This window comes from Topomyia yanbarensis, chromosome 1, assembly GCF_030247195.1.
Source record: "Topomyia yanbarensis strain Yona2022 chromosome 1, ASM3024719v1, whole genome shotgun sequence".
Lineage (NCBI taxonomy): Eukaryota > Metazoa > Arthropoda > Insecta > Diptera > Culicidae > Topomyia > Topomyia yanbarensis.
In genome coordinates, this window is record NC_080670.1 from 203,077,739 (window position 1) to 203,091,974 (window position 14,236).

A 14,236-nucleotide genomic window follows, 5' to 3' on the forward strand; every position below is an offset into this window, starting at 1 on the left:
TTCATGCCTCCATTTGAACATCCGTCGAAAAGACTGAGGAATCTGGCCTTGAGAAAAAGACATAAAGTAACACCGGGACAAAGCGTCCAATCGCACACCGCCAAGAAATAAAAACACATCCGAACTGTCTGAGAGTTACGGTACGAATGACTAGATTAATAATCAAATTAAAGAAAGAATTACACGCTTGTTATAATCTATTTGGGGTTTCAGTTGTTTACATATACAAGTTATTGATGTCGTCTACGAGAGCATGAGTTGGTATCACCTTCGTAAGAAACACCGAATTTCCTAGGTCGGACAATAAAACCAGAAACAATCGGAATGCGTATTTTTCTTCTAGAATTCGATTACCGGGGATGGCTTTATCTTTAGACAGTATTCATCCCGACAGTCAAACTATAGCTAACCCCTGTTTTTTCTCCTTCTTCCAGTGGCACGACGCACAGGACTTCGGCCGCAAGCGGGAGATCCGTGCGCATATGTACAAGCTGCGCGAGGAGCGCCTGAAAGCCCTGTACTCGCAGATAGAAACCCCTCCACTTCAGACCATCATGGAGCAGCAGCAGAACAACATTAGCAGCAAGTATGGCCTATCGAAAACCACGGTCACCGGCAGCCACGGGGATTCGCTGGCCGACCAGAGCTTCGAAAGTTTGAAATCCAAGGAAGTGCGGGACTCGGAAAGTCCCACGCGGTAAGTTTCTGGTGGGGTTAGTTAGGGTTGTACAGTTAAATTAATTTTTAATTCTAGTTTCGGAACCGTCATCCCGTCCGACAACAGCGGCTGGCACGTCACCAAATCGGAAGAGGTTAGCGCCGATGGTACGACACACACGGTACGCAGCTCTGCGACCACCGAAGGTACCAAGGACGTTGAGGGTGGGCGAACTTCGTTCGCCGGTAAAAACGAGGAAGCTCACAGCGAACGCTTAGTCGTGGGCGATGGCGATAACTATGTTCGAAATAAAAATCACGAATCTGCGACTTTTCTGGCTGAGAATGGTGTATTTACGAGCGACGATGGAAGCCAGGTGAAGACGTCGAAGTCTACGTCGGTAACTTCGTCCTCTTCGCGGATGGTTAGTTCGCATAAGGTTGTCGGCGAATCGGAGCCGGAAGCTCCTACCATACTGGGAGGGTTGACCGTAACGGTTTGGGACTCGAAAAATGATCCTTTTGGTCCTCAGTCTGAGTCTGAACCGGTGATAACTAGGTCAAGGACCCATTACGTCAGTCCGCAGCCAGAATCAGAGTCGCTGGAATTTTTGTCAAAGCTGTCCACGAATGTTTTTGATTCCAGTAGCGAACGCGTTAGTCAGCAGCAGCAGTCTAGCAGTGTTCGTGAAGAACAGGTGGTGCACACACACGAAACGGATGGAAGTAGTAACAGCAAGTATGATCGAGCGGCTGAGGCGCGCCTTGCTGAGGTGATGAGATTGATGGATCAACCCGGGGAAGTATTGAAGCGCGAAGTGACGATAGTAAATCCTACTACGAGAGAGATAGTTACAACGAAGAAAACTGACGATGGAACGATTGTGACGCTAAAGACATACGAAAAGATTGAACAGGATCAGCCGAGTAGTTCAAAAGTTGTGAAAGATTATCAGGTGGCGAGTAGCTCCGGTGCAATTCCTAAAGTTGGTCGAGAAGAAACAGATTATCGTTCCTCGAAACGGGATATTGCTGGGAAGGTAACAAATCAGCAGTTCATCGTGGAAGAACGTTCGGACAGTCAACGAAGCGAGCAGATTAAGAAACAGCAGGAGATGAGTACGCTTCAGAAGATCTCCATGGACGTCGATGCGGCACATGAATCGTTCGCCCGTTCGCTGCGATGCGCTTCTCCAACCGGAAGCGTCCGCTCGGTTCATTCAACGTCCGGTCGATCGAGTGTCAGTCCAGATAAATCATCCCGTGGTAGACGGTCGCCTTCGCGAGACTCCGATACTAGTCGGTACAGTACGCTAACAACGACTCGTTCCAGCAGAACGGAGGACTACATGAAACCAACGATCACATCGGAGCGTAAACAGTCTAGCTACAAGGAATCTACGATTCAGGAGTCTAGCTTGATGGAAGCTTACGATACGGTGGATAAAACAAAATTGAAAGAGCGTTCGCTTAGCCCGAAAAAAGTTCCGCAGAATTCGCCGGACACAACGCCAAGGGGTCCGTCTCCTGATAAGCTATCCAGGCAGGTTTCTCCAAGCAAAACTCCTAAGGAGTCGTCGCCGTTTTGCTCGGTCGACAGCTCACGGGATGCATCTCCGATTAAGAGGAGTGAGTCTCCGACTAAGAACGCCTCTGCGAAGTTGGTTCGCGAAGACTCGTCGGAAACCTTTAATGTTGATACAACCATTACCATTTCCACTAAGGACAAACTTCAACAACAGGTTGTTCGGGAAGATGTTGAAGTTTTCGATACGAAGAGTAAAATTACTGACTTGGATGATATCACCGTGAAGGTGAAGTTGGAGAACCTGACCGACGATGTTGAAGTGACTACGACCGTTGAAGAGATTGATGTAACCAAGAAAGAAACGGCTGAAAAGGAGACTACCAAGGTAACCAAGACTCCGAAGAAGAAACCACCGCTGATTCGTAGCGAAACTTTCGAGGAACGTTGCCGTAAAATTCTTGGCATGCCCGGATCGACACCGGATCAAGTAGAGGAAAAGGTTGAACCGGACACTCCAAGCATCTTCAGCACGTACGACAATACATTGACCCGTAGCTCGGAGACCCGCGAGAAACGTAAGAAAGTCGAACAGGAGATCAAAACGGTCGAATCCGAAACGAAACGAAGCTCTCGAAAGACGGAAGATTTCCTTAAAAATGAGCGAAGTGTTGAAACTAAAAATGTATCTCCCATTAGACGTCCGGTCGAGCAAGTCAAGGAGCCTTCCCCGGTTCGTAAGGTGCCCTCGAAGGAAGCATCTCCTGCGAAAGCAGTTTCTCCGGTTCGTAAACCGTCCCAACCATCCCCTGAACGTCGCCCTCTACAGCATTCGAAGGAAACATCACCAGCTAGGAAGTATTCTCAACCCTCTCCGGAACGACGACCCAAGGACGCTAGTCCAGTTGAAAAAATCTCGAAACCTAAGGAGGTGTCCCCTGTGCGAAAGCACTCTCAACCATCACCAGATCGACGTCCGAAGGATCAAACTTCACCGGTGAAGCTTCTCGAGACGAAGGAACCATCACCGACAGTTCGCAAACCTTCACAGTCCTCTCCCGAACGCCATCCGAAAGAGTCCGAATCTCCCAGGAAAGGATCACCTGCTAGATGTTCCCGTTCGCACGAACGTTCACCCGGTCCTGTTGAAGTACCCTCGAAATCTCCTGTTCGCCGCAAACCGTCAGCTGGATCGCCAACGCGTAAGCCTACCGAGACTTCGATAACGAAAACAACTTCTTCGAAGGCCGACATCCTTGTCAACCAGAAAAAGGAAGACAAGAACATCTCCGTCACCGAGATAACCATTCAACCGATAATCGAAACGAAAAAATCCGATAAGGTTCTTACCAAGCAGACTTCCGATAGTCGATTTGAACGTCGGACGGCCAGCAGCCGCGTGATGACGAACAAGAGCACTTCCGATTTCGATGTCAAACGTAGAACTACAAATGACAAGTCGGAAACTGTCGTCGTCGACAGAACGACGGCTCGCGTAGCAGCAGGCAAGCCAAGAACTCCGGCAACGAGTCCCGATAAGCGTCGACCACAGGATGTGAGTCCTACGAAAACAACGGACAAACCGAAGCATCATATAACCGTAGCGAAGATCAAGATTGAACCGGTTCGTAAACCGGTTCAGAGTAGGGTAACTGCCGACGATAGATCTGGCCGAACTATGACGACAACAAAGACAACTAAAACGGCGAAAAAAGTGATTGAAAACTATACGGAACCGGAGTCGGATAAAGATACCGGTATCTCGGATGATGAAGCAGATGATGCGACGGTGACGACCGTAGAGACTACGACCACTACAGTAACGACTACTAGAAAACAACCGTCTACCGATCGGAAGGATTCGGCTCCCGTTTATCGAACAACTGGAAAAGTAGAAAAGAGCTACGCACGATCATCCAGCGATAACGTTTTCAAATCGTCCATTCCTACCACAAAGAAGATCCAGCCGACGAAGATGGCAGCCACTTCGTCAACTCCAACGAAGAAAACCGACCGCCCCGTCAAATGCGTAACCACGAAAACGATCAACCTCTCCACAAAACCCACCATCGCCTCGGACAACCTAGACAACGTAGTGATCGACATCCAGCAGGCAAAATCCTCCCGTGAACCAACCCCGAACAAACTGATCCCGATTCCGGTTTCGCCGGACGAAGACACCGGTAAGCCACGCTACCCGGACGCCGTTCAGGAACCGGATGACGAACCTCGGCGTCGTGAGCCGAAAGTTAACAACATCCCGATCTTCGAGGAAGCCACCAACGAGTACGTCGGTTGTGAAATCACCGAAGTTGAGGATCATGAGGTCCGAGCGGCTCGAGCCTGTCGCATAACCAATCTGGATCGGGTGACGGAGGATGATGAGTCGCTGTTGAGCGTGACGCAGAAAGTTTCGAAGTTTGTTGAGGAAGCGAATAAGTTGAAGGATGTTCCCACGACGAAGATGCCGAATCGGTTCGTTCGTCATGAGTACGAGGAGCTGGATGAGCATTTGAAGTCGGATGAGTGTTTGCTGAGTGTTTCCGATAAGGTAACGAAGTTTATTTCGACGGCTGAAGAGGTGAAGAAGATTAAAACGTCGGGGCCGTTCGTGCCGGAGTGTAAGGTGACGGTTGACGTCGCTGGGTCGGATGAATGCTTGCTCAGTGTTAACGAGAAGGTTTCCAAGTTTGGTGATAGCGGTAGCAAGACGACGTTGGATGTACTGACTACATCCGTAACGTCAACGGCCACCGATGAAATGGATAGATCGTTGATTTCCGAGAATGAAGAATCGCTTGTGAGTGTTTCGGAGAAAAAGAAAAAGTTCATTTCGACGTCGAATGTTCCACAAAAGTCACCGGAATTGGTTAAGAATGTGATGAAGCAGACTAGTCGACAGGAGAGAAACGTTGACGAGTCGGCGAGCCTGGAGAGTGATCAGAAGACCACCAACATCACGGAACGGTATACGACGGCAACTTTGACGAAACCGCGGGACAAGGTTCCGCAGGGTGTTGGCCTCCGTAGTACGGAAGCCGTAAAGAAAGCTAAGGAGATCTTCGAAAACGGTGGAAAGGCAGCGACTGCCGAAACGGCTAGACACAAGGATATTCTAAGCCGTCCGTCAGTGTGGGAGGATCGTCGTAAGAAGGACCAGACATCAACGGTGATGACGGAAAAAGTACAAACCAAAACGGCTCAGGCGGAAAAGACGTCGCTTAAAGACGTCAAACTGACCGATATCGGAGTGTACAAGAGAACTAAGGCAGAGCCCGAGCCGAAACAGGAACCGGTAGAAGTTAAGCAGGAACTTCCCAAGACTCGGCGAGGCAGTGGAACTCCACAAACTCCAGTCTATATTCGTGATACTGTGTCCACGAAGAAAGATATGTTTGAGAAACGAATTTCTTCTTCGAAAATTGACACATCCGAGTTGATAAAGTCGACGGCTTCGCAGGAGGACAGTTACGAGTTTGCGAACAACAGTAAGCGTTCCTCGATCGCAGACAAATACGAGCGATCGATCTCCCGGGATACCCCGACTCTAGGGAACAAACCATCCTACATGAATCACACGGTTAGTTCGCTGGAACACATGAACAACACCAGCCGTCGGGAGTCCATAGATAACACGCAACGTATCGCTAGGGTAGAGGATCAACCGCATCAACAGGAAGCTACAGTCAAGACGACTAGCAAGTTCGGCGTCGAATTGAAGCGAACCGATTCCGGCCGAAACGTGATCCCTGCGCCGACGAAGCGCAAGAGTTCAGTTGACGCTCCACTTATCGAGGAAATGTTCGACCTAGCCAGTTTGGAGAAAATGCTCGAAACGGTTACAGGCTACGAACAGCGTAGACGAATTCGGGCTCAAATTAGGTTGGTGAAAAAATCGAACGAAAGACCAACGGTAACAACGACTACAACGACAACCACGACTTTAAGGACCAACAGAGTTCGCGACGCAAGCCCGAAGCGGAAGGAATCTAGTCCAACTAGACGGAATACGGACAGTAAGATCACCAAAACGGTAGAGATCGAAAAGAAGTCCGAACCTTTACAACGAAGCGCAAGTCCGACTAAACCGAAACCCGTCACGAATACGAAGACTACTACAGCCACGACTTCCACCACGAACGCCGCTAAAACTACGAAGCTAAACGAAAGGGTCACCCTGAACGAACCGAAAGAGGATAAACCAATTTGGGCTACGAGCAACATCCTGAAGAAAGCATCGGAAACTACACGCAGCTACAAAACTATTTCGACTATGAGCAGCGCCAAAAAAACCACGGCGTCATCATCAACCATGCGAGAGCAACCGAAAGAGAGCAAACCGACTGATTGTATAACTTCCAGCTACGGAGTTGGCCCGACGGATGAAAACGGCCTGCCGCTGTTCGGTATTCGTGCACTGAAGAAAAAGTCGGCTGCACCTCCGCAGGAGACAGAAACGACCTCCAAAATCACGGGGACATTCGTTACGGAGACTCTCTACTCGGAGAATGGATCGGCTCCGGTTGGCGAACGTAAAACTACGGTGTATTCTTCGGACGCGAAAGACTTGGAAGATTTTAACCTCTCGAGCAGTAAGCGAAACCTGGCAGAAGTTCGCGAGAAGCTTCTGGAGCGGGAGAACTCCCGCAAGGGATTGATTTCCGTGACAAAAACGGAGAAGATCAACAACGGAAGTAGCAGCCACGTCGCAACGGAGATCGGTACCCTGGAAGATTTACCGCAGAGAGAAGCCAAGATCCTTCGTAAGGGTTCGGTCAAAGAACTCACCGAACGATTCGTCCACAAGGAGTCCTCATCTTCGCTGCTTTCGGAGAAATCCTACCCAAAAGCTGGTCTGATTCTACGATCCACACAGAGCCACTCGAGTCGTTCGTCGACACCGTGCGAAATCAGTTCGGTACGTTCCGGTTCGGTGGATTTCGACGAAAATGACATCGAACTGCGTACCTCCTCCACGTCCAAATCGACGGTTCGCGAGAGTTTGATGACGAGTTCCAGCGCGACGGCGGATCAGGAAGAGCTCGAAGATGGTGTTGTTTTCCGCAAGAGTCAAAGCAGCAGCAGCACCAGACAGACGCGATCATTCCTGAACGATGGTAGCCGTGTATCTGGGGTTCAGGACGTGCTGGAGCGAATGCGGAATGCTGATAATGGTGAGTTTCAAAAACAAACGAAGTTCTTTAATAAAAGTAAATTTTTTTTCGCTACAGTGGAAGAAATCGGTGACAACGTGGAAGACCGCGAGGCACGCGCTCTGTTGAACAAGTTCCTCGGTGCTTCCGTACTAATGAGCGGCATGGAGTCAATGATCGCCAGCGGGGTTAAGGAAGAATCGTCGACTGTCGAAAGTACGCCCACCACGAAAAAGGTGAGTGTTTACGAACGTGAACTTACTAACCTCGAAACTGTGGGAGAAAGGTGACAAGTGACGAGTGCATAGACATCTTTTTTTTCTACAAACTGATTTGTTTCGGTAAATTTACGGTCAAAAATAATCTGACAGTTCGAGGATCTATTATAACGCGCTTAGCAGGCGTCGACCGGGCAAGCCATCGACCGCCGTAATTGGAATTCATGTTCGGTCGAAGATGTTGACAAGAGAGAAACATAAATCAAGTTAGCCATGCGTGTGCGGTCAACTAGTTGTTTACAATGTTGCTGTCAAGGTCGAGTTCTTATTTCGGAAACTTGTCCGATTCAATAATTCTTATTCGATTAGCTTGTAAACAGGACCAGTGCGCGTCAGTTCTTTCTGGTGTGTCAATCCGATTTTCATCTAGAATCTACCTCCTCAATTCACAAAGCACATTTCACAATATCTTGATGAGGAAATAACAGGCGCATGTCAAACGTTCTGGCGGTAATTCGAACTGCGCGTTGACCGCAATCCGCGTCATTTTTCCAAGGAAACATCATTCCTGTATTCGATACAAGCGGTGGTTTGCCGCTTCCCAAACAAATGTCACTTCGTTTCAATCTTTGTGTTCGAAGGCAGAAGGAGAAATGATGAATAACAAGAGCAAAAAACAACCTTATTTGTTTCTCATTTCCTTGTCTATTTTTGCGCATCCATTCTGGGTGCTTGAGTTTGTTTCTGTTTTTTTCGCCTTGGTTTTTCCGATGCCAGCCGCCAGTCAATGTAGCGAACCTAAGGTTCAGCTTGGTTCCAGCTTTGAGCGATGGACAGCAGCTGGCGAAAATAGCTACTCCAAAAGGACTGTTCACCACCCGGTGAAAAATTGTGATGATAGTGACGGATATACGACCGACACGCCACTAATGAGTGAAGGTAGAATTAGCGTAAATTGATGACCGTGAAAGATTTCATTTCAATTTTGTTTGAGGCGAAACTGAGTCAGGTTCTAACCTTAACTACTGTATTGATTATGCTGATTTCAATTTTAGATTCGAGTAGCCTTAGCTTCGCACTAATGTTTACAAAGTCCACATAAAATGACAGTTTATTTTGGGGTAAAAGTAATGTTTACTCGGGCAACTTGGAGTCAAACAAATGACTACTAGATTTAAGGGAAGGACGGTAGGGTAAAAACATGGGATCTCAAAGTGCGTATTTTAAATGTCAAATATCTTAATTATCTTAATTTTGTTGTCGCCTTTTGACATCGGACAGTGAACAGGAAACGGTATTTTTTTGCAAGTTTCGGTTGCTTATGGCAACACGGTCAATACAAGTAAAACTGTTTACTTGTATTACCCTCAGATGAATTTCCATTGATTTTTGAAAGTAATTTAATCATTTTCGTTCATTCGTAGCAGGTTTTCTTGCCGGTAGTAAAAATTGAATTTATGGATGCAACTCTTGAATGTTTTCCAGAGTCGCTTTTCAGAATAGACATCTAAACGTCGAGTCTCTACCGACCAACTTGGAATACTTCCAAAAATAGAATTGTTTTTCGTTGTACCAGTTGCATGCAGCAGATGGAAGGGGAAGGGGCTGGCGTATTTTGTTTTGGTTTTAGACTGACCGAACTGATGACGGGTTATTGAACAGTGATATATTTGTTTTTGTGCATAATTGGTCCTAATGGATTTTATGGCAGACGTGTTAGTGATAATAGAATTCTGCATTGAATTTTCGTTACAAAGTTCTCGGTCACCTTGAGGACTGGGAAACAATATTCAATTGATATTTCTTAAGATAAAAGTATAAAATGCAAGAAAAATCTATTTGCTAGGTACAATTTTACTGAAAACAGCCCAAGTATGCAGTAACATAGCATATAAATTGCATTTCGGATGCTTCTTGCAGTATATTAGCATTCTTTGCAATGTTGTCAATTAGCATTCTAAAAACTGTTTTAACAACTTCTTGCCAGTAATTAGCATTCTCAATACACAACAACAGTGAAACAGCATTTTCATGGCACAGCAGAGTGGGAAAACACACCATCAATTTCGATCCTGTTTGCTGGAACGTAGACTTTGTACTGCTTCGCAAAAGTCCCGAAACCTGCAGCAATATCATTTACCTGTTTCAAATGATGCACTACCATCGAACTTCGTTTCGCACACTCTGCATTTTCTATACCTGAATCTCTCAAGAACTCATGCCACAAAATGTATATTTTTGTTCTGATTTATCCTACTGCTGGCAACGTTTTGTTTTGAGTTCATCGAGTACTGAAATTGTCAAAAGGTGACTTTTAATCGCAATTCCACTTTTTGTATGGCATACATCCACCCCCCCCCCCCCTCACGGCTCTTCTAAATCCTTCTCCTTCGAATGAGGACGGGAAATGTGAGAAAAATAAGAAAAGGGGGCTAAATTTAGACATGGATAGACTACAAGAAGACGTTTGCGATGAATATGTAGGGCTTGCTAATATATCTGAATTGAAACATCCAATGTTTACTTCTGGCCCGAAGGTAATCTTTTAATTGAGACTTTGCAATCACAATACCCGGCGCATACCCAGACAACGTGCTTGATGTCGTGATAAGCCTCGCTACCAGCGCAGAGTATACTTTTCACATGCCCAGTACATCACAGATGCGCGTCCAAAGTGCTCCATGAGGTTTGCCAACTGTCGGGATTCCTCTGACGAGAATTACTGTAAAATTAATTGAAGCAAATCGGTCTTTCATTGTGGTTACCTTCTAAACTGCCAACCTAAGCTGAATAGTCCGCTTCTTCATAGCCCGGGATGTAAAAATGAAAAAGGACCCAAGCTAAAGTAATCTGGTAAGATTCAAAGGCTGAAGCATGCAAGAATACCCCTATTACTCCAGAGAATTCGAAGAGTGCTTCCCATGCTTCATGTTACGGATATACGCAATGTAACTGAAGCAGTCCGAATTGATAAAGTAATGATATAAAGGCAGTGTCCATGTTCCCAATCGTATACCGGTTGGCAGCTAATTCTGCGATGTAAGCTGATGTAGGATTTTTGAGCTTGAATTAAACGGAGTTGTTTCTATAGAAGACACCGAAGCCAGTGAACCCATCGAGATTTGGTCCGTTAGTGACGAACAGTTTGTCATAGCCGACTTCTAGAAATTTATTATAAAAGATTTTTTGGATCACTTGCGGGAGTATGTGATCCGAAATTCCGCGAATCTCTTCACTCGTGGATGTGTCGAAGAATACAATTGAGTCAGAAGCATTTATGAAATAGACACGATGATGATTAGACGCGGAATGATTTGACTGAAACTTTCGGTTAAAGGACAGCTTTTCCATCGACCGATACGAGTAGTGATCGGAGGCGGATTTCTACGATTTTGGAATGGCAATATGTCTCTCTTGTCTCCTGTCTTGCGCGTTCATGTTACTCGCAAGGATGTTTAATAACTTCAACAAACGCCTTTTCGCAGAGTCAGAGAAACTCTTCAATAAGTTCATTTCGATTCTGTCTAATATAGGGGCATTTTTGTTGAATGACAAGAGTGATAATTTCACCATCGAAGACGTCGGTTCCATGCTTGCGTTGGTACTGTTTTGGTCTCATTCTATGACTTAACCATTGAAGGATACGATCGGTGTATTTAGGTGTCAGCTGCTTCGATAATGTTTTCACTAAATGGTGAAAAGTTATCAGAAGGTATTTCAAAAGATCAATAACATTGAAAACTGTTAGAACTCAAATTTCCAAGACCGGGATCTATCCACATTGACTTCAACGCAGCACTTCCATTGGTTTTATATGGTATAGTTGGCGTACTAAAGGTACTAACAGAGAAAGGCACCATATAATCTTTACGAGACAACCTAGAAGAAGATCTTTATGGTTCCCGGATGAACAAACGATTTTCCCTTTTGTGATTCATCAGGTTCATTATCAATACGAGTCAAGAAAGTACTTGGATTTTCGGAAAGGATGGATAGCAGGGCAGTCTTAAGCGTTTTTCTACACAAAAGCACTTCAAGTGATAGTGAAGCGTTAACGGTCGGTACGGTTGTCCACGTTTTTTTCCTTATTCAAGGTTTAAAAAAAATTGATTATTAAATTTTTCATTAAATGAATAATTTGATTGCCGTATAATTTTGAATTATCTTCATTTTTTAGGCTGTACAATTGGCCTGGCCGCATTATTGAATGATTGTGTCACATACCATACGTGCCACAAACATTAATATTGACAAGAGAAATTGTAGGCGAACGTCTGCAATTTTCCGGGATTCCTACATGTACTGCTGTGTATGTGAAGACTAGACTAGCACTGCTTGTATGCAGGGTATGATGGGAGATAATGCGGAGTTGCCCCATCCCCCTTTCCCACACATTTTAGCATTTTTCCCCCTGCGTTTAAAGCCATTATAAATCGCTGCGTAACCAACTATTTGCAAATGATGCATGACCCGCAGAACAAACAGGCAAACCGATCGACGAACCATGTCCAGAAAAAAATTGTTAGGAATAGAAGACAGGTGTGAAGCATACCCGATGCGAGTCTAATGGAAAGTAGTGTTGCTGTCCTCGATTTCCACTGAATGCAATCGCTTGTTATCCAAAAATTTTACCTGTTGAAGTGAAGGCTTCTTGAATCAACCAACACCGTATTTCAACGGGTTTTCGTGCCTCAGAGGCTACACCATCAATCGTCACTGTCCTTGCAGGTACGTAGACGCGATGATCTCAGGTAAACGCCGGTAGCAAGCAGGAAGGTTGGCCTGGCTGAAGTCAACGGTCGGGTTCAAGACTGCGAAGTACTTATGAGTCTTCTCGCTACACTTATTTAGAAAGGCTTACGATAGCGAACTATTGTCAAGAAAATACTTGTTTGACTTTCAAGTAAAATTCACTTCATTCCATGTTACTTTTACTTTTAGACGGTGCACGGTTGTTCTCTCATTATTCGCTGGCTCCACCCTTCGTCCCTCAAGTTATATCAGTTTGCTTCAAACTTAAGGACCTAATATTCAATTTCAATTTTATCTTCCACTTCACTAGTCAGTAAGCCAATGGCTGTCGCCAACCTTCATGGTCACCTACTTCTTTCGATATGCGCTACCAGTGATAAGTGGTTAAGACTATTCCATATTGTGGACGTCTGCGGGCTACGTGGCTGTTGTCTGGGTTGCTTACTGTTAGATCACCGAGAACCAACACACAAGTAAAGTTTTCACGATACTACACTGTCTGGCAAGATGGTTCGATAAGTTATAAACTCCATCGTTCCATTTTTTGACATGACAGCTTCCTTCCTTGGTTCAACAATGAAAAGCTATCTGTACAAAATTTCGTATATGATGGAACAGTAAGGCGGTAGAACTTCCATAAATGTAATACCCCGTGAACAGAAGGACGGACACGGCAACATTTAAGATCAACATATTCAAAAGTCCTCCGAAATAATTCGATTTGATGGAACATTGCTAGAATGTCCTAAAATTATCCGAAACATGAATTTTCTTTTTTTTTCGAGACTTGTTTTACTGTAGCTGTAGAGCTCCTCGGAAGAGCTCCCCGTCAGAATCACTCACTATATTTGCAGACGAGACGGTAAATGTCACCCACTAAAACACTGCCTGAGACCAATTGCAGCTGGCCGTGATTCTGAATGTGATATTCATTGTACGGTTCACATATGTGCGGACGTAGCGCTACCTCACGGTAGCGTGTGTCGTCGCGAAGGGCTCGAGCGTTTGTACGTTAAGGTTGGACAGAGAATGCGCAAAAATTGCGAGCGAAAAAAGCAGTTTTTTCCACACCGTGTGTTAGATCTTCATAAAAATCAATCAGCTTATGTAGAATATTGTTACAGTACTGCTGATTGATTTGCATGAAGATCTAACGCACGGTGTGAAAAAACTGCTTATTTCGTTTTCGATTTTTGCCTATTCTCTGTTCAGCCTTAACTTGTTCGATCGCGTGGGCGTTTGTATGTAGCGTGTGCTAGCATGTATGTAACTTTACCTGCATGAATTCGATTTTATAACCATGTGAATATTCGCATATTCGCGTGTTCTGGGATTTTTCTGGGACCGTGAATCTAATACTTAATTTTCGGTGTACGGTTCATATGCTAGAAGAGAGTGATTGCTTCCATATCACTTGAGATCCCTGTCATGACGCCATGGAACGTGTTGTCTAGGGAATATGAGCGTCATAATTTTGTCCAACTGAAGGCATGAGCCCCTCTGCTTAGATCGAAGGTAGAGATTTCCGGACGTGACCGATGAATTGTGCTTTTGTAGATTCCCGTATGAGACCACATTTATAAGTTTATTAATGCTAAAACATTCACTTAATTACCGAAGTGTTTTCATGTTAGCGAGATCACGAGCGTAAGCATGTGTCGGTGATTGCATTTGAATGTTCGCGTTTGTGTACAGGTGTTTGTGTTACCGCGAAGGCTACGAACGCTTGTACGTTTTGGATGAGACAGATTGTGAGTGTATTTGAGAAAATATGCAGTTGATTGTGTTAGTCAGTGTTAGTGTGAATCTAATTTAAAATAGAGTTAAAAAACGCAAAAATAACATTCCGAATAAAAGAAAACCTGTTTTAATCCACCTAGTGGTGCAATTGTGTCTTTCTCATTTGCCCAAACTTCGATTCCAGGGCTGGT

At 45.2% G+C, this 14,236-nt stretch overlaps 1 protein-coding gene across 2 annotated transcripts in view; it reads left to right on the forward strand.

Annotated features, from left to right (window-relative positions):
- Positions 1-14,236, forward strand: part of LOC131688556 (microtubule-associated protein futsch-like) — a 185,291-nt gene that overhangs the window by 124,427 nt on the left and 46,628 nt on the right. For both annotated transcript variants that reach the window (XM_058972888.1, XM_058972878.1), the window contains exons 3-5: positions 435-697; positions 755-7,356; positions 7,414-7,571. In XM_058972888.1, coding sequence (XP_058828871.1) covers positions 435-697; positions 755-7,356; positions 7,414-7,571 — 7,023 coding nt within the window. The remainder of the gene's footprint in view (positions 1-434; positions 698-754; positions 7,357-7,413; positions 7,572-14,236) is intronic.